The sequence below is a fragment of the Brachyistius frenatus genome, unplaced genomic scaffold (genome assembly GCF_029030835.1).
Source record: "Brachyistius frenatus isolate BFR_SWC_R1_liver_20210118 unplaced genomic scaffold, ASM2903083v1 Contig_1, whole genome shotgun sequence".
Lineage (NCBI taxonomy): Eukaryota > Metazoa > Chordata > Actinopteri > Embiotocidae > Brachyistius > Brachyistius frenatus.
Genome location: NW_027210600.1, coordinates 3,863,552 through 3,889,904, shown reverse-complemented (window position 1 = coordinate 3,889,904; position 26,353 = coordinate 3,863,552). Strand labels below are relative to the sequence as shown.

At 41.0% G+C, this 26,353-nt stretch overlaps 1 protein-coding gene across 3 annotated transcripts in view; it reads right to left on the bottom strand.

The window, feature by feature from the left end:
• Positions 1 to 26,353, bottom strand: part of lsamp (limbic system associated membrane protein) — a 437,479-nt gene that overhangs the window by 174,716 nt on the left and 236,410 nt on the right. Inside the window, exons 1-2 of one of the 3 annotated variants that reach the window (XM_069703284.1) lie at positions 22,489 to 22,722; positions 22,336 to 22,414 (exon numbers count right to left, since the gene is read on the bottom strand). In XM_069703284.1, coding sequence (XP_069559385.1) covers positions 22,336 to 22,391 — 56 coding nt within the window. In that variant the 5' untranslated portion in view covers positions 22,392 to 22,414; positions 22,489 to 22,722. Of the gene's footprint in view, positions 1 to 22,335; positions 22,724 to 26,353 lie in introns of those variants that run through there. The other 2 variants (XM_069703201.1, XM_069703123.1) reach the window with 2 other exon arrangements.

Genomic DNA, 26,353 nt, shown 5'->3' with positions numbered 1-26,353 from the left:
AAAAAGAGCATAAACGGCGGCTTCCACGTGTGGAAAATGCTTAGCCGGGAGCACACTGACATTTCCACCCACTCGGTGATCAATCTCTTTCTTTTTGCACTCTCACTCCCTCTCTATATCTCTCCTTGCTTCGGCCTCGCATCACTCTCTCTGTGCCAAATCATATGAAGTTGATTTCCTTTCAAGTGCCAGCTTGTGTGTCATGGACAAAAACTGCTGTCATGTCTCTTTGTTTTCCATAATGAGGTGGAACAAAGGTTAAGTGTATGCATTATGTCTTCAAAGAGCCTTGCATTTGGTAGAAGGAGGAGGAGGAGTTGGAAGATGAAGAGGAGGAGGAGGAGGAGGAAGAGGAAGAGAAAGAGGAGGAGGAGGGTGTTTAGTTTCTCCATCTGCAACCAAATCAAGACACCTGGAAGATTTTGGAAACAAGTGGACCAGTTGCATTAGAAAAAAAGTCCCTCCTTAATTGTTATCTTTTTATGTGGCGATGGAGATTTTCTATTACGTTTTACTTTTGCCGACACACACACACACACACACACACACACACACACACACACACACACACACACACACACACACACACACACACACACACACACACACACACACACACACACACACACACACACACACGTACAAGCTTAGGCCTTGAATGTTAAATCATAGTGATGTCAACCTCCAATTTAATTGTTATCTTTTTATGTGGCGATGGAGATTTTCTATTACGTTTTACTTTTGCCGAGACACACACACACACACACACACACACACACACACACACACACACACACACACACACACACACACACACACACACACACACACACACACACACACACACGTACAAGCTTAGGCCTTGAATGTTAAATCATAGTGATGTCAACCTCCAATTTACACGACAGATGGCCAACCACAGAAAAGGTTTTCAGCTGTCCCATATATTGGCATCTGTTAAAAACCATGAACTAACTCTTGCAAACGGTTGGGAGATGCAACAGGCCCAGTCGAACGCGCACGCCTCTTATTCAACGGTACCAACAGAAGCAACAGGCATGTACTCAGAAACACGTCCCTCAGGTTCTGCCTCTTTTGTCTCGGCTCTGATAGTGCGTCTTGTTACTTGTATCCTGTGATCTTTCGCTCTGTTTCTCCTCACAGCATACAAACACAACATTTATCACTCCCTCACCGGGCTCCATATGCTGGATTAACCAGCCCTGCATCAGAGATAAATCAGACAGGATGGGAGCTGTAAATCTTGCACCAAGTCAAACTGCTTTTGGACTCATGGAATCAATAGACTTGCCCAAGATAGAGGAGTTTGTTGAAAATATATATTTTTTTTTGTCTACCAGGCTAGATGAGAAAATCCAAGTTTTTCGATTGTGGCACGCTGGCTAAATGAGAAAACGCTCAACTGTGGATCACAGTGTGAATCCTTTGACGTCTTCAATATTACAGCCCTTACATAATCCAAACAGCAAGAGAGCTCTGACACAGTGAAGGGAGGTATCCCCGAGGCCACAGACCCTTTGTTTCATAATCACAGGATTGTCATTATATTTGACATCACTCACATCATTTAGTTTCCTTCCAGCGCTACTAAGTCTTACCCCACAGTGTTGCCACAATGACTGGTACACACTTGGGTAACCTGAGAATTTGATTAGATAGGACTGCTACATTGAGTGACTGCAGATGAGACATAACTGACATGAAAATATTGTTCTAACAGACTAAACTTTTTAGGAACAAAGCCACTCAAAGTGTCCCTCCCTTTTGATTTAGGCACTGCATTGCATAATAGAGCTGACTTGTAGTTTTACAGGAGCTTTGGATGTGAAACTTAATAGACTTTACTGTACAGCCAAGGAAATAATTACACTCCATTTTACTTCTGCAGTAGGCACAGAGGTCGGGATGGAGGTAGAACAGGCAGAGAACAACTGCATTAATGTTAATCTGTATGAACTGGACAGTTGGATGGGACGGGTGTAAAGCGACGGTGACCTTTACCTTTGACTTTTGGCAACCAATACCAAATCAGTTTATCATTGACTTCCAGTGAAGGTTTGTGCCAAATTTGAAGAAGTACCTCATGACTTTTTTTTTTTAGATATTGTGTTCATGAGAATGGGGGGACGTGAGGTCACTGTGGTCTTGAACTTTGACCTCAAAAATCCATTCAGTTAATCCCTGGGACCCAGTGAACATTTGTGCCATATTTGAAGAAATTCCATCTAGCTGTTCTTGAGATATCATGTTCGAAGGACGGACGGACAACCCCAAATCATAATGCCTCTGGCAATAACTGTCGCCGTCGTGGAGGGATAGAAAGAAAGAAAAATAAAAAAAAAAGTACTTGATACTCCTCTCACCTTAATCTAATTTAAGAATAATTACTGTGATTATTCTTAACGTTTTGGATGACATCCCGGAGCTGGGCTTTGTTTCTGCCTTTCTTTTTACCTTGCTGCTGAAACTGCTATGTTTTGACCTGTTTTTTCTTTTCTTTTCAATTTGATGTTTGCTATTTTAGTTTGATCGTAACTTTCTTTTGTGTCGGCTTTGTATGACTCCCTGTGCCCACCTGAGATCCTCTGTCTGTCTTTGCCTCTCTCTCCCTGACTTGTCACCTGCCTGCCACACCGACCTCACCTGTTTGTTTAGTTCCCTAATCAGCCCCAACTGCAGTCACTTACCCATCACCTGAGTCAGAATATCCTCCCAGTTTCTCTATTCCCTTGTTGTCAGTCTGCTGTTGTTCACTGTTTAATCCGTTCCTGTTTCCTGCCTTTCAACCTGTCGTGGATCTGTCTAAAATCCAAGTTATCTGTAAATTCTTTGTACCTGGATTAGTTTGTTTGATTTTATTGTATTCATTTATGTTTGAACTTTTGCTTGTGTACTTTGAAGTGAGATTAGTGGGTTAGCGAGGTATGTTGAGACTAAAGCCAGGGTTGTCGGTGTCACGAAGGTGGCTCTCTTTTAAGATGGCTAGATCACCATGGTAACTTATGCTGCAAACTTAACCTGGTCCGGAGCATGTTGGAGATATCGGATCAAAACGTAAGAAAGTACTGCCTACTAACCAATCAATTCGCTCTGAAAAATGTCATTACCAATCGGAGAAGATCTAGTGGAGCTCGGTACGCGGACAGAGACAGTCCTCTGCGGGAGGGCAGAGTGTTCAGAGACCAGTTGATTTTTATAGGAGATTTAGATTTAATATCATTGTGTTTTTTTACTGATATCATCCAACAACAGGGACTGATTGAAGCACAAAAGCATTGCACTTGCACTTACAAGATATGACAGTAACCCTACCTACCGCTTTGAATTATGTTTGTATATATCTTTCTTATTTGCTCCTCGGTCTGTTTGACACCTCCGGGGCTGCAGTTGAAATGACAAGACTAAAACGTTCATACACGTCATGAGAATGCATTTAATAATGAATTAATTTAATTAAATATGCACATGTAATTAGTCAGATTACTGCACTTTATGGTAAAGTGATATTATACGCCTTTCAACTTTGGCTACATTCACACAGTCAGCAATTGTTTTGCACATCCTTCCATCATTTAGCAGCTGCAGATGTACTTCTTTCAGTGTGGATTAAGAGTTAACTTAATTATAGTTATTTTTAGGGCCCGAGCACCAAAGGTACGAAAGCCCTATTGTTATTCGTAAAATTATTATTCTTTTTATCCTGGAAGTTTAAATGCATTTTAGGAGGCTTTATCATATTCAAAAACTCATGAAAGTTCGTACAAAAATCTCTCCCGGTGCAAAATGTCGTATTTTAGTGGAGTCGCGAGTGGGCGTGGCCAAATGGCTCGCTAGCGCCCCCTACACAGATGCCCCGGCGGCTATATTTACAAACATGCACGAAACTCGGTGGACCTGTGTATCACACCTAGACGTACAAAAAAAGTTACATTGCACAATTTCGTCAACTCAACATGAAGTCCACCATTTCGAATTTAGTTGCCATTGTTGGCGATTCGCACATCTTGGACTTTAACGAACTCCTCCGAGAGATTTTCTCTTAACATGTTTGGGATTAAAAGTTGTTCAAAGAATTAGTTTTCGTCGATGGGTGTGCCTGTGGCGTGGCGGCCATTTTGAGCGTCTCGCCATGAAACTACAAATGGCTGTAAATCTTATGTACATGGGCTGACCGTCTCCAAACAGTGGGGGGCCGGTGGCCCCGAACCGCCGGTTCCCCGACGCACACCATGCGAGGGCCCGCATATCACTGCTTGCAGTTTTAATTTTGTATTATGGTCTGCTCCTTGTTTTTAAAATATGTCGTTCTGCTGTCAGTACACTTTTCCATGCTTGTGATTGGTCAGATACTACAAACACCTCCCCTTTAAAGTGAACATGCTCAGATCCCAAAGCAGAAAGCCCCAGTTAACAGAGAAAGCTGATAACCACCGTCGTAATACCGATTATCTCTGACGCCGACTTTCCGCTTTGTTGAGCCAGCTCGGACAAAGAAAGCCTGGGTATGTTGAACTTGCTTCGTAGTAAACCCCTTTGTTGGCTCGCATTTTGTTTCTGCTCCCGTTTTTTTTGTTTTAATAAACCCTTTACTTTTTTAAAGCACATGTTGTGCGTTTGGGTCAAACTTGCTTCTAACACAACAGAAACCGACCTTATAATAAACCTTCAGGTGATAATTTTGAGCAAATCTGTTCAAGCACAAAAAAAAAGTGCTGTAAATATAGCACAGTCAATCAAAAGTGACATTAATGACAGCATCCCACAGCTAATGATAATTGCAAATGTTCATTACCATGATTAAAAAGTTTGAATATTTTCTGGCATGACAATTCATTAGCATCAGCACCAATCCTCCTACTCATGCATGTGAGCATTACTTTCATTATTGTCTAACCCACTGATATTGTCACTATCATCACCATCACAAGCTTCATCCAGTGTCCTTTGCTTTGTCATATACACAGTGTTAAGGTCTTGGGAAGTACCACAGTTTTGAACTGCCTGGAAAGCAGCAGTGGGCTAAGGGATTGCGGGTATAGCTCTACCGTACTGTATACCCGGAGGACAAATGAAGTGATGGCATCATTATTCTCAAGTCTTTTGGTGATTTTCTTCAGCATCTTGTCGTAAGAAAAAAAAAATCTCCATCAGAGCTAGCTTATAACAAATGCACGATAGAACGTATCTCAGGAGAAAACTATAGGAACTCCCGGAACTTCTGGGTTGCATCTTCAACTTTTCAGCACTGTCTCTCTTTGTGTTACTGCTGTGTGACATAATTCTAGAGAGCCACACTTTAATGGTTTTCCTCAAATTGAGTTTCTTCAGACACTATAGAAGACTCCATGCATTTATATGCCACAATCAAATGTTATTAACGTCATGTTTTCTTCTGTAGTTTCTTCTTTTTTCCTCTCTGTATCTTTCTGCAGGTATCTGTGGCTCCAGAGACTGCAACCAGCTCAGAATTTATAGTTAATCTTGCTCATCATTTCTCTCTCTGCTCTCCCCTCAACCCAACCAGTTTGCCCACTTCTGAGTCTGGTTCTGTCTGGAGATTTATTCCTGTTAAGATAAAGTTGTTCCTCCCCAGTGACACCAAGTGCTTGCTCAAGGGGTAATTGTTTGGTTTCTCACTATAATACTGAAAAGTATTGACCTTTCTATCTAAGGTGCCATCAGATGACCTATGATAGGATTTGGCACTATATAAATAAAACAGAATTGAAAAAAAAATTGAGTATGTCTAAGAAATGACAGATATGGTGCAGTGGGCCATAACTACTACTGTAAGCCTTGAACAAAGAGCAAAGAAAGATCACCTGTGGGAGAGTACTTTGCTCACTCAGAAAGAAAGAAAGAAAGAAAGAAAGAAAGAAAGAAAGAAAGAAAGAGAGAATAAAACACCCAGCAGGCATGTTTGTGTCCTCAGCTCGGACACTGAAACACTCTAGAGCAGGGATGTTTTATCAGGCCAAGGACCCCCAAATTGATAGAGAGATGGAGCAGGGACCCCCTACTATATATATTGTATGCAATTGTGTTTTATATTAAACTGGAGGAGTGCAGGAGGCTCGGAGGGACAGGTCTAGGCTAGTCTCGCGCTGTGAGTGAACCGGTGCCGAGCTTGAGAGAGCTCCTGTGTGTCGCTGAATGTGTCTATTTCTGACTGAAAGATAACATCTTCTGCCTCCATTTATCAATTCGCTACAATATGTTGGATTCATGTTAATGTGTATTTAAAGACATTTAAATTTGTGGAAAAAAATTAAAAAGAAAATATGAAAAATTGTCTAATCAACCAAAAATGTCACTGAGCCCCTGCAGTACCTCCACAGAGCCCCTGTTGAAGACCTCTGCTCGAGAGAGACCTAGCTCAGTTTGTGCTGCTAAACACACTCTTCACTAATTAGAGATTGAATTTTAGCAGAAAGGTAAAGCTGAATATGAAATGTAAATGAAAGAAAAAAAAGAAGTATAAAGGCCATAAGCAAAGCAAAATGATTGCAATAATTGCACAAACATGTGAACAACATTTAGGATAAAGTGCCTTCGTTGATTATGCAAAAGCCAAAAGTTTAATTAATCCTTTTTAACAAGTCAGTGACAGATTTAAGGCTTTAACGACAGCTTTGTTTTGAGAAAAGTGTGACATCTAATTTACACTGAGAGGAGAGGAGAGCATCAGAGACGAGACGAACCGTGAATGGAGTAAGAGTAGATGCGGATTGTGCATCAAGCAGAGAGCATAGCAGGGTACCGCAGGGCCAGTTTTGAAAGTGCTTACTATCAAGAGAGTTTAACTATAAATGTTATTGTACAAACATGACACATCGAGTTGCTGGAGAACTAATAGCACACCACAAAAGAAACTCTCCAGCAAACTCACCAAGACAGGGAAGCCCAGGAGAGCTGCATATATTCTGCACATTTGTATTTATCTGCGACTCGGCTGCTTCAGCTAAGATTGCTGATCTTTTGTCCTGTTTGTCAAATGTAGTCCCTTTTATAACCCATGGTTAGTAAATAAATGTATGCCTCCATTTTAAGGCTAATCCACAGAGCCCAGCACCCTTGCGATATAAAGCAACATTTGCATCACGGGTGCGCCAGGGTTTAAAAATAAAATAATATTGATCTCCTTTATTTGCCTGCTATAAATAAATAAATGTTATGTCAGCAAAATAACGACATTTGCATGCTGTGCCATTCTATTATGCACGGTTTTAACAGGCCCTGTTTGGAGTACTTCCCACTCAATGTGTACAGTCAGTGAATAGCATACCTTTCCTGTGTTGTCACGTTGGCAGCAGTCTTTAGTGAATATGGGCCTCAGTCTGCATCTGAATAAAAATAGAGGGGATTTGTGTCTAACACTTGGACAAGCCCAGCTAAAGAGTTAATCTTGACAGAAAAGGTATTATAGTGTAACAGCGACAGATTCGTTGGTTTCCACAAAACCACAACCGCAACAAAAGCAGAGAGTGGAGGTCGCCAACAAATGATTAATAACCGTTAGCAATTATAATGCTGTAATGCCTGATATAACAATTACATCAACGTCAAATTAAATAATGTCAGTGATCATTTTGACTGTCTTAATTTTCTCTGAAATAATCATGCTTATTTATGTGCTGGCAGTTTTTTTTTAAACACTGTCCTCCCATGAATAACAGCATGAGGCTTTTCAGCAAGTGGCCCAAAACAAAAACATGGGCTTATGTTAAGGTGGCAAAGCCCTTTATAAGCGGCGATATGTAAAGGCGGACGTAAGATAACGTTGTTATGGAGCATGCAGGGAGGGGGTCGAGGTGGGTGGATGGGTTGACAAAAATCAGACTTTGACATGGAATTTTCCTGATTTCGAACTGGAAGTATACACTGTTGTTCATATTTAAAAACAAGTCCACAATCATTGCATGTCCTTGGACATGTGTTTATTATTATAACAACAAAGATTACGAGAAAGGTGCTCTAACCTTGGTGAAGTTCTCATTTGAACCCAAACCCAATGATTCCCTCAATTTTAGAATTTTCAAACAGTGATTATAAAATATGAAAACATCCTTCAAAACAAGGTGCAGTGCAAACTCTGCCAGGTAAAGCTGGCATATCATAAGTCTACTACAACTATGCACAGCCCTTTAAGAGCGAAGTATCAAGCAGACACTACTTCCACAGGTCAACAAGCAATGGCTACCTTTGTCACCGCAGAAATAAGTTTGATGTACGACGTGCAGAGCAAACCACGGCCCACATCTGAAAGACAGCTAAAGACTTGCTTCTCATCAGGTTTGTCAAAGACAAGGGTTTTGAAATTGGCACTTGTTGAACCCGAATTTAAAGTGTGAGCAAGTCACTTTCTCTGTGTGTGTCTGCAAGTGCGAAAAGAGAGTGTGTCTATACTGTGTGTGTGTGTGTGTGTGTGTGTGTGTGTGTGTGTGTGTGTGTGTGTGTGTGTGTGTGTGTGTGTGTGTGTGTGTGTGTGTGTGTGTGTGTGTGTGTGTGTGTGTGTGTGTGTGTGTGTGTGTGAAGGTGTCTTCGAATAATAGCCAAACAGTTGACAGGGGTGTCAAATCAGAAATCGTTTATATGTCAGTGTTCAGGGCCAGTGCAGTGTTGGCTACTGGACCATACACTAGACATTTTTTAATGTTTCATCTTAGGAACAATGTCCTCAATAATATCTAACCATTTTCAAGATGTGATCAAAAAGTTCCAACACTGTTCCTGTTGCGCACGAACAAAGTGCATCACAGTACTGTGCATGGGGCAGGATGAAGAAATACAATTTATGATGAGGTATACCAAGTTACATCCCTTGATCAACATCAGCACGATGTGTTATGCATGTTGTTTTTTTTGACGACTGGTACATTTCATACTTGGAAAATCTGCAGCGTGGACATTTGAAATGCTTCCGGAGGCCAACGGAATTGAAGGAGTGAGCCTGGAGACATTTTTTGGGTGACATTCACGTTATAAGAAGGGCCGAGCAAAAACTGGCAGGATATGGTTCAGTAAGACTTCTTTGTGTTCCCCAAAGATTTCACACAAAATACAACGTGTGCTCTCTGCTCAAGGTTCAGGTCCATGGTGAAAGCAGAAATGTGCACGTACACAAAAACACGTGTAACACTGGTGCTGATGTTGATGAAGCCCCAAAAGCTATTGCATGTGCTTCATGCTGGTGCACTCCGTTTGTGTGCAACAGGAACAGTCTCTGAACTTTTTGATCAACTTGCATATCTGTTATTCAGACAGTATAGTCCAGAATTGATATAATCTGTACGAATTGATTCTGCCTACTTACCCTCAAAATAGAGAGTTGTTTGGTTTGCAGATTAACTAACTAAAATTTTAAAGTCAACTCATGGGAAAACATCAGGTGTTGTCTGTAGCCTCTGGTGTTTCTGAAAAGACATGTGAGAAACAATTTTAAGGATCAAGGAAATCTTCAACTGGGGTACATAACGGTGTGTTTTAAAGCATATCAGGGTGTAAGTGCTAAATTATGCAACGGTTACAACACCGGGTCTTTGCTGAAAAAAAAATGAAAAAAATCCTTTTCTAAATGGAATATGAAGATGCATGATAAAAAAGAAAATCAATGCTCTAAAAGTGTGTCAGGCAAAGTTCAGTGAGGCATGGGAGATGCATCACACACACATCTGAGGGAGGCAGATCTTTTGATGTGCTGGTTTTTTTTTTAGAAAATCTGTTTAATGTGTTATGTCAGTATTGATTAAGGCAAGCCAAACAATCTAAATGAAGAGGCATGGTTGCACTATGTGCCCCCTTTAAGAACACAATATGGTCGAAAAGATGACTGTGGTCCTTGGAGCAGTCAGTGGAGTGTGTCGGCCAACCCTATTTGGTGCATTCTTCCACAGCTGATTGGATAACTATAATGGTTTCTAATCCTTTTAACCCTGGTACAGCATGCTTCTTACATCACTGTCAGTAGCCAGCACACACATTAACACGAGAAAATGGACACACCCAAACACACAGTAGGTGTATATATGAACCATAATGAGTACTATAAATACAAGGCTAAAGTCTACATTTTTCTCCTTGCTTCACTCCAAACATGCCAAACATATCACACAGCTCCCAACACCATCCGCTTCGTACTTGATATATTTTTAACAGCCTCTGTTGCAGGAGTATTAAAGTGGAATAGAAATGCCCTCCAGAAATAAATCCGACATTATTTTCGAGAAATGGCTTATAAGACTCTGAACCAAGCCATGGTTAAAAAGGCTGAACCATTTCGTTCTTTTGTTTCCTCTCTGTTTGAAGACACAAAAGAAGACTGCTACCGCTGTTCTCCAAGGGATTGTGTATTTGTAGTTGGCCACCTGTTCCCAGTCGTTTGGATAAAATGTTTACTTCAGGCATACCACATTGCGTTATGTCCTTCAGCGCTGTGAGACAAAGCAATAAGATGCAAATGTCTGCAAACTCTGGCATTCAGGGGCCAGAGCAGTTAAGCAAATTGAAAACGTAGCACAACTTTAATGGAATTTGGAGGCATTTAAATGCCTATTTTGCACATAAAACAGAAAGTAAGGTTCAAAATGAGAATGAGAAAGCTAGAATTGTCAAGTAATCATGAGACAACTGTTTTAAAGATTGAAACAAAAAGTTAAAGAAAAAAATCACTGTATGATCATGCCAAAAGTATCTCTGTCTCATAAATGGGGATGACTCAGATTGGCTTTGAATTGATAAAAATGATTCAGACTGTTCTGCATCTGAGCGGCCCAGTGGTCCAGGGGCTCAAGTTGCAGCCCACTGCTAACTCACCATGTAAGGCAACATTATACTTCCTAAATTATTGAAACCACAGCTCTAAAACTAAATGCTTGATCCATCCTTTACTTTCTATACCCACTTAGGTATATAACATGGTGTTGGTCTCCCTGTGTTTGCGTGGGTTTTCTGTATGAACTTCAGCTTCCTTCCACAATCCAAAGACATGGGTATTAGGTTAATTAGTGATTAAAAGTTGGCCGTAGGTTTGAGTGAGATGATGGTATAATAATGACACTTAATATGGTATTAAATGGCTCCATTATATACACTATAAATACATTTATAGCAGATAACTAAATTAAACAACAAAAAAACAATGTCTTTCGACCACATTCCACATCAGTGCAATTAAAAAAAAAGAAGAAATGTCTTCAACTGCAGAAACTCTAACTATGGTATGAAAACGAGTATGTAGGTTACCAACCACACGCTATTAATCAAGTTTCATTTGGATTCCCCTCCTACACTTATGTGCAGTTAGGCAGATGCTGGCAAATGCCACCCCTTGTCCTCAGGTGATGAGAGAGCCTCAGTATGCAAACAGCCTTTTAAATGCGAGTGCACCGCAGTGCTTTCGCTAATGCAGTTTAAGTGTTGAACATCAGGTAATAATGAATTAGTCGAGCTTGCAATGTACTGCTGGGTCAGACTGAGCTCTCTACAAGCCCATTGGTGGCAGCTGACAAGAAGGCTTTGTTGAGGGTCAATGGTACATGATGAAAAAGAGGTAGAGGGAGGTTTATGAATGGGGGGCTTGCATAATCAATATCTGAAGTGCTCACTTGGGGGACCAGATTTAATTGGAGGTAATTGTATACCACGCAGAGGGACAAGGAAGATTCCAGTTGAAAACAATGTTCTTCCTCTGGATAGCGGATTAGATCGAATTTATTTATTGTTGTTGTTTTCTTGTTAATGTCAAAGCTTGAAAGTTAAATCTACAACATGTTATTTGAAGTGAAAAAGTACCTTTTGCATTTGTACACATTCATGCCACACAAATCAGAGAGGAATGTAGAGCAAGTAGTCCATTGAGTCATCTTCTATTCCCACAAATGCCAAATGCTCCAGAGGGAAACTCTAATTGATTTCACGCACCTTTAACACTGTGGCCTTTTCATATCATTTTCTTTTGAAATGGAAAGTAACACCCAGTCAGATAATGCAGATTAAAACACATTGCCATTAAGACCATTTAGAACACGCTTTAAAAAAATCCACACAGTTTGCTTTAGAGGTGAACGCAACATTTCTCTGCTATTAGTGCCAGTGCAGACTATGGATATGCAGCTGAAACCTCATTTAACACAAAGGTATGCATCAACAAAGGCTACTTTTATAACATTGGTTTAAATTTATCTCAGCGTTATCATGTTGGTGCTTGAATATGAAAACACATGTAACTTCAAAGAGCGGCTATTAGGTTAATAAATACATTCAAAGACATATTTTGAAACGTGGATTTCCGGTATACATGAATACACAATGACGTGGTAAACTATACATTAATCCTCTGTTTAAATTAAATTATTTTTCATTGTTGTTGCAGTCATCTCCAGAACTTGGCTGTTTCCCCTTGCTTGCTGTTTACTTGAAAGTAATTATCACTGATAAAATTAACCTTGACAAACGGAGCAAAAACTACTTTTATCTTCTAATGTCATCATATTTTATTTTCTCTTTTTTAAATCTGAACTAAATTTACTTAAGCTATCATAATAAACCATGCACTCAAGAGTTTACTGCTCTACATTTTCATACTACGCAGAGCACCATCATGAACATACCAAGCCACTCGAATCTTTCTGAGGATAATAAACACCTCGCTATTAAATTAGATAAATCCTAATAATTGGTAGCAATGGGAAATTTCAGTTTTAAACCATTAGATTATCATTAGGAAAATAACTACTGCCTAGCACTTAGAAATATGAAGTGACTTAAAGCTGATCAATAAAGCTTATCATCAATGTTTTATTTGACTAAAAAAATGCAGGTTAAACCTTAAACCTAACAAAGTTGCATTACTGCTTGGTTACGATGAGCAAATTACTCTTTTGTTCTATTTTGGAATAAGTTTAACTTTCGTATATTACAAAACTACACACTGACCAGGTATTACTGTACTTTGTTCCTGAGGTGGCCTACAAGCTTACTTTATACTGCATGAGTTCCAGTGACACACTGCAGCAAACATTTAGCAGTATAGGTGGTATAGCGACTTTCTTTGGATATACTATTGACACACAGTACTGATGCTTTTCAGTAATACAAACAAGCGTGTACAGTATACTGGACTCCAGTTCACAAACCTGCCATTGGCTCATATTTGGGCCTTCCATACTGTTGAATGATTTCAGATTCCTTCATAGCTTTAAACTTTTGTTTATTTAAATCGTATGGTATAACAAATAATTGTATTCTGAGGAGGGTCAAGATATATTTTTTCCTTTTTGGTTCTACTGTGCTGGTGGTACTGGACTTGCCCACCCAAAACCATAGACAAAGCCGTGACATTGAAACGCTGCCCTCTAGTGGGCTGAAACACATATTCACTCAAAAACAACAAGTGGTGAATAACAAAATAGACACTTATGAATCCATATCCATACTTTTGCACAATTAATTAAATAAGACAATAATAGTATATATCTGCATGAACAGTAACAATGTAATGCTAGAATAATTATAAATAATATTCAATGAGCTCACCTAAACTGCCAACTAAACCAGCCACCCAAAACCATTGCACTGGCCTACAGAGGACACAATACAGTACAATACAACACAATAACATGGATGAGAACACAATTAACTACTCTCACATTAGATAGAGAGAAACTACTATACGATACTACAATATATATCATACAACACTGGCTAATGTGGCACCAGAAGCTGCCTGTGTCATGAAAGAGTGAGGTTCACCAAAGTGAAAACCTCCATCCATGCTGCTGGCGTAATGTATGATGACAGAATGTGTAATTTGAATGAAGGCTGTATTTTGCTTTACTGATGACGTATAGGCCATCTGCATGTCAAGTATGTGTCAGTGGGTCAGTAAACAGATTTGGACCATTTGGGGAGAAATGGGAGGGAAACAATGTGTGCTCAGCCCAGACTATACTTAACTGCAGGCCTCTAATCTGCTTTAAAGCCATGTGGATTTACAGCTGCACAGACGCAAGTCATCACAGCTCAAACCCACGTTCCAGCTCTAATTTGAATTCACTCCGACTGATGGAAAGATTTAAATGTATTTAACCTGCTTCCACAGTTTAGCTGAGCTAAACTCATTCAAGTCCATCCATTTGTCCCATTTCATGTTAGGCCTGCTTGTGTGATTTTTTTAAAATTTTAATTCAAAGTGCAGGTTTGTTCTTTTAAGTTTGATAATAAAGCTGTATCACAGCAAATTGGCTTGTTAATATAAGTCAAGATTCAAGCTTCCAGTGAAGAGCTTTAACTTAGCTTAGCTGATTTCTGTAACTAACCACGATGGTGCACAAGCAAAGACACAACACTTCTGAGAGATAAAAGGTGTGAGACACATACACAAGGTGCTGCTATACCACACAGCACAATACATTGGTATGGACAGTAATTACTTGAGTCTGTACCATCTAAAAACACTACATCTGCACCTCAGTAGTACCCTGACATTTTGAGGCTTTGAGAGCAACAAGAACTCTCTTCCACTCCACTTCGGCTGCCATCGCCTATAGGTAGCCAAAGGCTGTGAGAAGTTGCTGAGTGGTTTAAATATGCACTTAGAGACAGTCTGGGCTGCCCAACAAAAGCCTAGGTAAAGAGGGAAATGGGCTGGAATTGCTTTCAGGGAGAAGCTCTGCTTTAATATTCAGTTGTATCAAAAAACATTTCAGTTCTGGATTCCCTGGTTGAGTTATTCACAAAAAAAACATTTTTGAAAGCTCGTAATAAAGAGGCCAGAGTGTCCTGGTGTGTTTTATGAAGATGAACCAGCAAACATCAAAGTACTTACTGAAAGCATATCTGGTTGGGAGTCTTTGAAAGCAGCTCAGAGAGTACACTGAACTGTTTTGGACGAGGAGCTTCAGATGGGACCTTCAGAACTCGTTCGTCTGCCATGTCAAAAGATTTCACACTGTCTCTGCAGGCCACTATTCAGATTCTATTGACCAAGATGAAAGCCTCTGGAGCTTGTGATGACTCCAAGCTGTTCCAAACGACTTCATAAAAACTTTGCAGATTTGGCAAACTATCAACAAAAACCCACGTTCCTTGCGCCCCCCCCTACCCTCTGCTCTGTCCCAGGCCAAAATGGTGACGAGACGATAATGACCCAACTGTCAGCCACTCAGCTCTCCCACTGTTGCATCACGAGTCAAAATGAAATTGATTTGAAAATCCTACATCGGCCCGGGCTGGAACAGAAGGGATTATTGTGCTGATTGCACTAATACTGTGTCCCTGCCCTTCCCTCCCACACTAATTCTACCCATAATACTCTGCTCTCTTCTCTCTATTTGTGTCTCGTTTTTTTGGTAAGTGCTCTTCGTCCATCATTCCCCACCTTTAGCACCCCCCCCCTTACCATCCTTGTAAAGAAGCTCCCTTTTCTTCTTTCTCTCGTCTGACTTCATGCTCACTCTGTGAATCAGGTTAAAACAGCACAGCTGGACAGTTCAATGCTGGCAGAAAGAGAAAAAAGATGGGGGAGGGGGAGAGAGAGAGAGAGAGAGAAAGAGAGAGAGAGAGAGAGAGAGAGATGCCTCTGGTGGGTCTAAACTGTAAAAAAAAAAAAATAAATAAATAAACAGGCAGCATTCAGATCTGATGAGCTGTAGAGATATAGAGGCCCCCAGGGAACTGGTCATTCCAACTTATTTTGCAACATTTCCCTCAGCCCAGAAATCCAGAAATTGATCTGTTTTTCCTCCGTGTTCCTCCCTCCACTTAGAATGAAGCCTGGACTGTATTGCTTAAGTTTCCCCTTACCAAAGCTTTGTACTGTCTGTGAAAATTAATACGTGCACTGTCACTGTGTCATAATTCAATGTGTGTGAAATTTTGGATTTCCGGTTTGTTTTTATGAATTGCAACTAAATACTGTGCTACACGCACGTGTGTGGGAATCCCATAATAACTTTTTAAGCTTTGATTCAATTAACAACACCGAGAAGTGGTAATCTGTCATTGAGCTTTGCAAACGCAGGTAAACAAAGAAAAAAAAAAAAGTAAAATAATGTCTAATGTGAGAATTACAACATGATTAAGGTTAGAATGTACGTCATTATTCTGGTAAAAATATATATTTTTTAAATCTATTGTTGAGCTGTCAAAAGAGCAGGATGAAGTCAGATGCCCATCCGCCCATCCGCCACCTCCTGACAACTCAATCTACATAAAGACCAAGCTACGTTACTTGCGTTTTTTGCACTAAATGTTACACACGATTTAAACGACACTGCCTAATTTTCAAGCATAATTATTGGGGGCATCTGGCTTAGTATTCACCTGCATAGCTAACTCAATAGCAGGAGCCTTTGGGGGCCAGTTGATTTTCTACAATATAGTTTAAGGAGTTAAGTAATATATTGTATTTTTCTATAATGAGCTGAAATATTTCCAGTATCTGTCTTTTCTTTTTTTCTTTTTTCTTGGTAAGTGACTGATCTACTGTGTTTACAAATTTATAAGGACTTTATTCTTTCTACAATATTCGGTGCTGTTGAGGCCTCCGTGGAAAAGAAAACCTGACCACAAAGACACGCTGCATACAGACCCCATCACGCTTTGCATTTCACACCCTCGTGCGAAGCCTGAGGTACACACTGATATTGTATTTGGGAGAAACCCCTGAGCCCAACGGAGATCCTGCACTGCGGACATGACGTCACGCGGCAGTTCAGTTCCAAGCACGGATCTCATTCTTTCTCTTTTCTAAGCGACTCCCGTCGCTGCCAGGAGAGACGCAACCACGAGTGTTCAGGTTTTTCTTCTCTTTTCTAAACCTCGACCACAGTCTCAACACTTAGCTGGAGGAGTCACACGAAGGTTGAGTATCCGAAGAGCTGACACAGAAGTTAACGCTCTGCACGACCTGCAGACGAAAAAGAATAACCCGCGCCGTTTTTTGGTTGTTTTTTTTTAAGTCGACTTTGCTGTTTTTCCCCGCTGTCACACTGACGAGAACAACGGCCTCCCGCTGAGAATGAACTCTGCTGGACGAACAGACTTTAACACGCGCATCGTGCCAAAGCCATCAGAAGTAAGGGGCTTCGTTTGTCTGGGTAGAGACAGGTTTTCAAACGTGTTTGTTAAGCTTTGCTGTCACAAGCCTGTAATTTAAACATCCTGTTGTGTTGTTTGTGACAATGTTACACTTGAATCTACTTTAATCAGACACAAGACCAGGACTGCAACCCGCAGAGAAAAGTCAAAGCATCGGGTCTGTGCATGATGAAAGTACTGTCATTATTCGTACACAAAGCTGAAGTGCTGCTTGCTAACTTTGTCCTTTTCCCTTTCTCTCTTTCTTTTCAGTAACCCACATCTGCATGTATACACACCCATACATTTACCACGCAGACAGTGTTAGTGCACTTTTGTATGGAAGGCCACTAGTGCCACAATTTGACCATATTTCCATTCAAGTTCATTTAGAACTGCTCCCCACTGCCTGGTTGCTAAGGACGCCATTGCGTTACCGTGACTCCGCACATGGTTCCATCAGCCCAGTTAGACTTGTCCCCACGTGGCCACGTCCCCGCTTAGCCTTCATTCACGCACACATACAAACACACACCATAAATACATGCTTGTGTATAATGCTTGTAGATAGTTATGACTGCAGATTACATGCATTTATAGATTTTAAGTGGGGTTGATTAATGATTAGGACTTTTTTTGTTTTCTTGAGGAAGATTTACTGATCGATATTATAATTGATCCAGAGTTAATGTTTCTGTTATCAATTAACTTGTCCTTTAATGATAATGGTGACCATTCATTATTTTAGCTAATGTTAATACATTTTGCTGTACCTACGCAGTCCGTGTTTGTGATTCTTTTTGCAAGGTCAGTGCTTGAATCCACTCATTCACTGTTCACTCTGTAAGTGTCGATGCCTCTCAGATATTTGCATTTATGGGTGTACACACCTTTTGAGACAGATTTGACAGTTTGGTTATTGGTCTCTTTTAATCAATTGTATGGATATTAATAATTAACGCTTGTAATTATAAATACTATTCTAATAACAAAATACAGCTTGTGCACAACAGTGCAAATATTCAAACTGCTTCCAAATCAGGCGCTCTGCTCTCAGGTGCCACCTGGAACCGTGGACATACTGTATGATCCGCTTTCCCCACAGCAGGAAATGTTGGCAATGTCAGCTAATTTACAGCAGCTGGTAGGTCTTTGTCCCCATGTTGGAAAAATGAAGCATTTAGAAGTGTGGCTAATGCACACATCAGCACTCAGGGATGTATAAACCATCAGACTTCAATAGTTGAGGTTTTAATAAGGCAAATTAAAGTAACTGTGTTCACTATTCTCCAACATTGAGAATTATGCTGGATCTTGAATAAGACTAACATTGTGTCTCAGAGCCTGTCGCAAAATTCATGGACATAATATCTGGCTGACTCAAATTGAAAGGCAGAGTTCTGGCGTATGTTACGATGATCCAGTGCTGCGAATGCAGAATCATCTTCCCTGAAAGTAACAAGCAAGGCAGAGTGTATTGTCAAAGTGCAGATAATTGACCCAGAGGAGTGAAATCACAGGGACTGTGTCATCACTGCTTTAATAAGCAATTGTCAATTATCAGGGCTTTGCTTGACATTGCAACCTCCGCCTTCAGGCCACTATATAGGAAATGGAGTCAAAGAATGCAATTAAAAAAGTAAACTGTTGTGCCACAAAAATGGCTTCAAGAAATGTGGAGATACTTCTTCCTCTCAGATTCATATTGTATCTTGCTGAGGATGAAACAAGTTTGATTTCACGTGGTGTCATCCTTGTTAAAAAAAAAAAACAGGGCTAAATCGCCATGGAAAGGGAGCTCTGGAATACGGGGTGGTTTTCAGTGACCTAAATCTTACAGGTCTGAAACACGACTACTGGGATGCAGGCCTAGATTTAACATGCTGGGAGTTGTGTTCATGCTTTCCAGGGACAAATGTCACTTCAAGCTATTACAAAGAGCAGGACAACAGCTCGGGGACGAATCTAAGACACAGATCGTCAGTAATCTTTGAACTCAACACAGCTACCAGATCGTTAAAATAGAAGAACATTTAGGATGCAGTGGCCTCACATGCTCACTTGTGAATAAACCATGTTACACAAGACCAACAAGGGACGTTTTATTATGAAACCTTACATGGCTTTGGATGCTAGATATGAATCCCACAGCCTAATGTACATCAGATGATCTCCAAGTCACTTCACACAACAACTTGGAGTGTGAAAATGTTTACAGTACGCAGTGACTGTCTTTAAAGAAATAATCTCCATCAGATTAAGCTCTGGACGGCCTGGTCAGGAAACCAGGTTCAAAGGTGAAGAGTCGTTTAATCTTTGCATGTGATGCTGATCCAAGGCAGCACGGGCTTCTGGATTTCAGTCTCATAAAATAGAAGATGTTACAAGTGAGAATCAATGTAGAGCCACTGCTGTTCCCCAGGAGCACCAACAGTTGGCGAAGATGTCGGTCAATATTAATTGTATGTTTAATTTTGATGCAAACAATGCAATGTGTCACAACATGCTGAGGATATGGTATGTGCGCCTGTCACAACAAAGTATTGGCAGATGTCTGTATGGATCTTCAAATGTCTTATTATGAATTCAGATTGTTGTCTCTAATGCATCTCGCTCTTTAAACGTGGCATTCAAAAAACAATTTAGCCTACAAGATCGAAGAAATTAATAAAGTATTCTTGTGACATCAATTAATCTGGAGCCATAAAGCTGAAATAAATACTTCTGACACGAGAAACTGAAAGTTTGAACCACTAAGAGAAAGACTTTGCTTTGTTTATCTATTCAGCATGACATCAGTTCTGGGCACCCTGGTAAAAAAAATAAATCAAAAATAAATTCCCTTTCTCATTTCAGTGGCGAGGCCTGCCACTGTGTGTTCTGTCACAGCGGTCGTTCGGCCACATACTGTTTCTCGACTCCAACGTCTACTCCTCTTGTGCCATGAATGTCACGACTGCAGCCACGGGCTCCACTAAAGCAAGCACGGGGCTTATTACACCCCCAGGTCACCCATATCCCCTCAGTATTGAAAAAACAAAAACAACAACAGTTTACAAACTCAGATACAATATGTAGACGGACAACTTACTAGCCGACGGCCCCCCCACCACTGCTCAAACTTCTTGCATTGCATCTTCGCCCTCATGTTTTTTTTCTTCCTTCTTGTCCCCACGCTACCCCCTGTATCCAATTTGTCAGCTGAAAACTGGGTGTGACAAATGGTTGTGTTTTTCAACGGAGCCACGGGGGTCTGAGCTGCAGTTTATCGCCACCTGACTGACAGTAAATAAGACGGATCATCAATCCCAACGAGATGCATTACAAACATCAAATTAATGATGACGCTCTCTGGACGATTGCCACGGACAATTATTCAAACATTGTTTATCAGGGATATTGGTAAGATAGTGGACTTCAGGATGCGAGTGGTTTTCATGGAGAGGGGGATCTAATTTGGCTCGGGGTGAGCGCAAACACTGCCATCAACTTTAAAGGAAACAGTCTAGCTCGGTGACTAAATGGCTGAAGCAACGATGCGGCCAATTGGATTTGGAAAGTGAAACAAATAGCTGTGAACCCGGTGGCTTCTGTGGTATCTGAGTCAATTGACTAATTTGATTAGCAGATACCTGAATGGATGGCACCTGTTTGCAGGAAGAAATCCATTAAAGGGATTTATTATTTGTGTGTGCGTGTATGTGTGTGTGTGTGTGTGTGTGTGTGTGTGTGTGTGTGTGTGTGTGTGTGTGTGTGTGTGTGTGTGTGTGTGTGTGTGTGTGTGTGTGTGTGTGTGTGTGCGCGTATGTGTGAGGGGGAGGGGGGTAAACTAAGGGCACTGGTGATTAAAAGTGGCTGTGTGTGTGTGTGTGTGTGTGTGTGTGTGTGTGTGTGTGTGTGTGTGTGTGTGTGTGTGTGTGTGTGTGTGTGTGTGTGTGTGTGTGTGTGTGTGTGTGTGTGTGTGTGTGTGTGTGTTTTCTGTTACTTTCTTTGATGTGTGTTATCAGTCTATTCCATAATTGCATTTTACACTCTCACATATGAAGAGACAGGGAGATGTCCGGTAAACATTGCATGAAAGTGAACGGAGAAAGAGAGGAGACTCAATGCTATTGAGTGTCCAGTGTGCAGCTTAGTACCAACTGTGCAGTATATCCCATGTTTGGGATGGAGGTTGGAGGGGCTTGGAGGGGCTCATGTGGGGATCTGGGGGGGGGGGTCTGGGGGAGGTAAAGCGCCTTGTTAAAAAAAAAAACAACCACTCTCAACCCCCTTGCATTCATAGCCTGTCACAAACACATGGCTCAGATCACGTGATCACTGACATCTGCCCAGCAGTATCACAGCACCCCACAGTTGACAGCTTGCATTGTCTAGTAAGTGATTAAGTGGGACATGCCAGACTATACAAAACGGACCCGAAAACAGACTCCATGTAAAAAGAAAAAGACCAAACAAGAGCTGGAGCTTCAAAGGCTTCAAAAAAGACGCTCTGCAACAATATCAATAAAATTGCCGTCTTTTTCGAGATAGGTGGTCCTTCACCTTCTTTCCCCCTCACAGGCTGCAGTTAATCTTTGCTCCAAACATTCCACAGAGATTCGTAAAATCTTAACAAGACTGAACAGTTCTCAGTCCAGGTCTCCGCGCATCATCCTTTTATCTGTGTCCAAAATAATCGTCTTTGCTGTTGGACCGCAAACTAACAGCATGTCTGGACCCCGTGACGCACTTCGTCTTATCATGAGGGTCTTGACTTAAGTAAAAAAAAAAAAAAAAAAAAATACCGCCGCGGTGCCCTGTGCGTTATGTGAGAGAAGGCTCCCCTCAACAATGTCTCATCACTTCAAAACCTAAGTCCCTGTAAGGATGGGCGATTAAGTTGTTGTATGTTATGAACTGATAGCTACACGTCCCACCTGGGATATTATTGATACGTCATGGTGGGATTTTGGTCAAGGCTGGTTGGTGAGATAAAAGTTTGAAACGTAAGCAGCAGACTCACATCCAAACATTGACTCCTTTGCAATCCTGTGGGAAATCGAAGTTTAACGCAGCGAAAATCGACATCAGCTCGTCAGGGATAAGCAAATATGATCCTTCACAACAAATCAACGCAGTCCAACGATCACCTTTGGCACTGTCATCTGTGGCACACAGCTGCGTGCTGGCGGGGAAGATGCTGCTGTGCAACCGGAGGGAGATGGGAGGAGATCAAAGTTGGAAGAGGAGTCTTACCTTATGATCGCTGTGTCGCCCTGACGGATGGTGATGTTATCGGTGGCCCGCTGCATGTCCACACTCCGGACGGGGAATCCTGTGGGGATAAGACACAGCAGTCTGAAAAAAGAAGCCTGCAATTGCCTCCAACACGATTTGCGTCCGACTTGCATTTTAAAGCACAGGAGCGCGCGTTTCGGGAGCTATAAATCCACGGGTTTAGTTTGTCCAGACTTCTGGTAAACGCAAAATGTCTTAAGGTCCAAAGCAGTCCAGAACGGACGGATGATAGGGGTTTCCTGAAATACTTTTTTGGGGCAAAAACGTGCGGGGTCCTCGCTCTATAGTCCAGTGATGCGTAATGCTCTCCGCGTAAAAGTGACGGCACAGCCAGCAGCGGCGATGCAGAGAGGCTTCTGTTCGGAGTCTGGGAAAAAAAAAAAAAAAAAAAAAAAAATCCCCCCCCCACCCCCCCCCCCACCTCCTCATTCTCCCTCTCTGTTTCTCTCTCGCTCTCTCTCCCTCTCTTTCAGATTATCCAGCCGTCTGACTGTGATGCTCCCCTTATTGGTTGTCAGGACAACAGCACCACCTGAGGTCCCTTTCAGTGAGACACAACTGAGTGAGGACTGGGGAACTGGGGAACAGGGGGAGTAACAAAAAATATGTTTTTAAGGTCAAATAAAACAGGTGTTACACAGGACTATTCAGCTGAGGGGTAATGAAGTATATTGAATAGTTGGACAAATTTGGACTTTTGAGCACAATAAAAGTGACTGAGGGGAAAAAATAACATAAAAACCATTAATCCTGACGAGGTATCCTCTACAGGAATATGTGATATTTTCGTCCTCAAGGTGAATTCAGGCATAAAGACAATGTTCCTGTGAGGATCATCACTCTACCATCATTAGTCTTCAAACAAACTGTATACTCAGTTATCCGTTTATCCAGAGCAGTGGCTCCCATAGCATTTTCATGCCAAACATTTTGGATTGTACCACATGAGCTATGCTGAGTGCTTCATGTACTCAATCGTGAATTTGTGTTATAAAATACACACATTTACATTTTCATCAACTTCAAACACTGACATTTTGTGATTTGTTTACACTGTAACCATCCAAAAAAAAAAAATCTGTAAATATGATTTCATTCAAGTGTTCCGCTTATTCCGACCATATTATATCTTTCCCTTCACAACAACAGAATGAATAAAGTGCAAAACAGAGAGAGGAAAAATAAGATAAAAGAGCATAAACCGTTTACCATGCACAATATAAGCTCAGCTGGGAACAGACCTAATCACCTCTTGTTTCGACTACCATGACTGCCACGAGGCGGTATTGCCTAAAAGGTAATTACATCCACTTTCACCTAAACAAGGACACAAGTCTTTCCCTTTTTTTTTCTTCTTTAAAGGTGTGCACCTCAGTTATACAGATATGTGAATTCAGAACGAGCTTCTGATTTCACCACTTGCCAATCAAGCACCAGCTTAATAGGCCATGATCTAATGCTCATTTGACGATGCGCTTAATGAACTGCAGAGTAACAATTTAGGCAGTGCATTTAGCATTTTATTTGATTCTAAAAATGCATTAACACTAATGTGAATCGTTGTCATTCATGGCACGGTGCATTCACATTTTTGTTTGCCTCTGAGGGTGTTTGGCTGATCATTTAGAGTCAGCCTTCAATCATATAATTCTACCTCTCGAAACTCCGCACAGAGATACAAGCACATGGCATGGTAAGGATGCCATATATCATATTTAAACATATAATGTAAACATTGCAATTACTTTGAACAATTGTTCTGGTACACATTAAAGAGCGAGTGATGTGTGTGTGTGTGTGTGTGTGTGTGTGTGTGTGTGTGTGTGTGTGTGTGTGTGTGTGTGTGTGTGTGTGTGTGTGTGTGTGTGTGTGTGTGTGTGTGTGTGTGTGTGGTGTTAAGCCTTATTATTAACATCAACACATTTTAAGCACCAAATCAGACACAAACCCATGTTTTACAGCAGCTGCAGCCTGCTATGACACGTAAGCCTTTACATCTAGATTAGAGAAACTAGTAGAGCAGATCTGAGAATAAACAGTAAGTGGAATGTATGGAGGTGATATTGTGAGTGTATTAGTAAAGGAGCGCTAAAATGTTTTCAGCAAGGGAAGCTGACAGAGCTGCTCCCTCCTTGGCCCTTAATAACCAGTAGCTGTTACCATTTCCTCAAAGCTCCTGGAGTTTTTTTTTTTGTTTTTTTTTGCTATCTTGGAGATTGCACAGTTTATGAAAGAGCATATGCATCAAGACCACTTAGAAAAGGGACTACAGGGTTCTGAAGAGGAAGAGAAGCAGCGCTCCTTTGCATACAGATTTATACAGGGCCGACTCCCACATGCCTTTTAGCTATATTTTTAGTGAGAAATTCTCAAGTCTGTCAGAGATCTGAGAGGTAGTGTGTATGTTTAATAAGGAGAAATCTGCCTTGTATGGCAAGGAGGTGGAGGAGGGGAAGCCAGGAGCACGGCAGCGTTAACCAGCTCCTAACAAAAGGCCAGTGATCCCCCGCTTTGCCCGTTACTAAACGACTCACAAACACGCACACAGATAAAGTGAGTGCTGTGAGACAGAGGGGCTATTATCATGCTGGTGGGATGCTCTTGGTTGGGAGTTTGTTGTGGTTGAAACAGCATAAGTGGCCATACATTCTGCAGCAGTGTATACCATACAAAATACACATAATACACTGTGCAACGAAAGATGTGAGAAACCATGTGGCCAATGGATTGCAAAACACAAAAACTAAAATGTTTCAATCCCATTCATTTGCACACAGCTGACAGCCAAATGAGTGACAGAGACAAAACAGCACATTTCCCTCTTTGTACCATGTGCTTATTAGTCTATGTGAACGATGACACGTGAGTTTTGAATATGTCCACTACAAATGCAGAATAAAGATCCTTTCGCTTTGAATCAGCTCCGATCACTGTGGCACTACAACACAGTACCGAAGATCATTTTCCAGGACATTTTTGTTTCAGTGCTAACACATGATACAGTGAGGAGACATGTGTAGTAATTGGTATTTTCTATGATAATCACAGTGTCTGACAGAAAAATTATGAAACAACAGCAGTATGAAGGGAATTAACTGCAATGAGGGGAAGCCGACTATGATCTATTATTCAACTCTGCTGTTTTGTTTGAAAAGGTGATATCAGAATGCCACAGGGCGTGATATCACTGAAATACACCACTACTACAGACTAATGTAAAGTAACTACAAAGTATTGTCACTGCCTCTTGACATTTGGCAGTGGGGCAATCATACAGCATTAAGGAAGCTCCATTATCTGCTAAACCTTTTATGTAAAGTTTTAATTCAAACAAATAAATGTTTCCGATGTTTGTTAACAATACTTGACTCAGCCTTTTGTATTATTTTTTTTCGACACAAGGTCTGCATCAAAAGGTAGCCACTATTTCATTATCACACATTATGAGCTACCCGGACTTTCTCCCCATCTCATTAGTTATAATGACTGTGGCAGAGTGACTCTGCATGGCCCCGCCGATCCAAGCGGAAGAATTCTGAACAGAGGAAAGGAACATATGACTGATGTAAAGACAGAAAATCCACTCTTAATACTTTATTCACATAGATAGACTGTTCCTATGATGTGAGTTCAGGCAACATCTGCAAATGTTAAATTAACACATCAGAGAACACAAGGCTCCAGTCTGTGACGTGAAAATTGCACGGCGCAGAGACCTGCTCTGAATTAGATCCGTATTTGAACTGTAAAAGCAAGAATAATCAACAGCAAGAGCCAGCTATCATTAGAATCAAAACGTGATTTAATGTTGCGCAGAAAATCTAACAGGACAAGCACATAATACTTTCGTTCTGGGGCAATTGCATTGCTAATAAGTATTACTAATGATGTCAGAGCACAGAAATTCCAGCTCCATGCTGTGTCAAAATGGATGCATTTTCAGGTGATTACCACATAAGAAGAGTAAAATAACTGC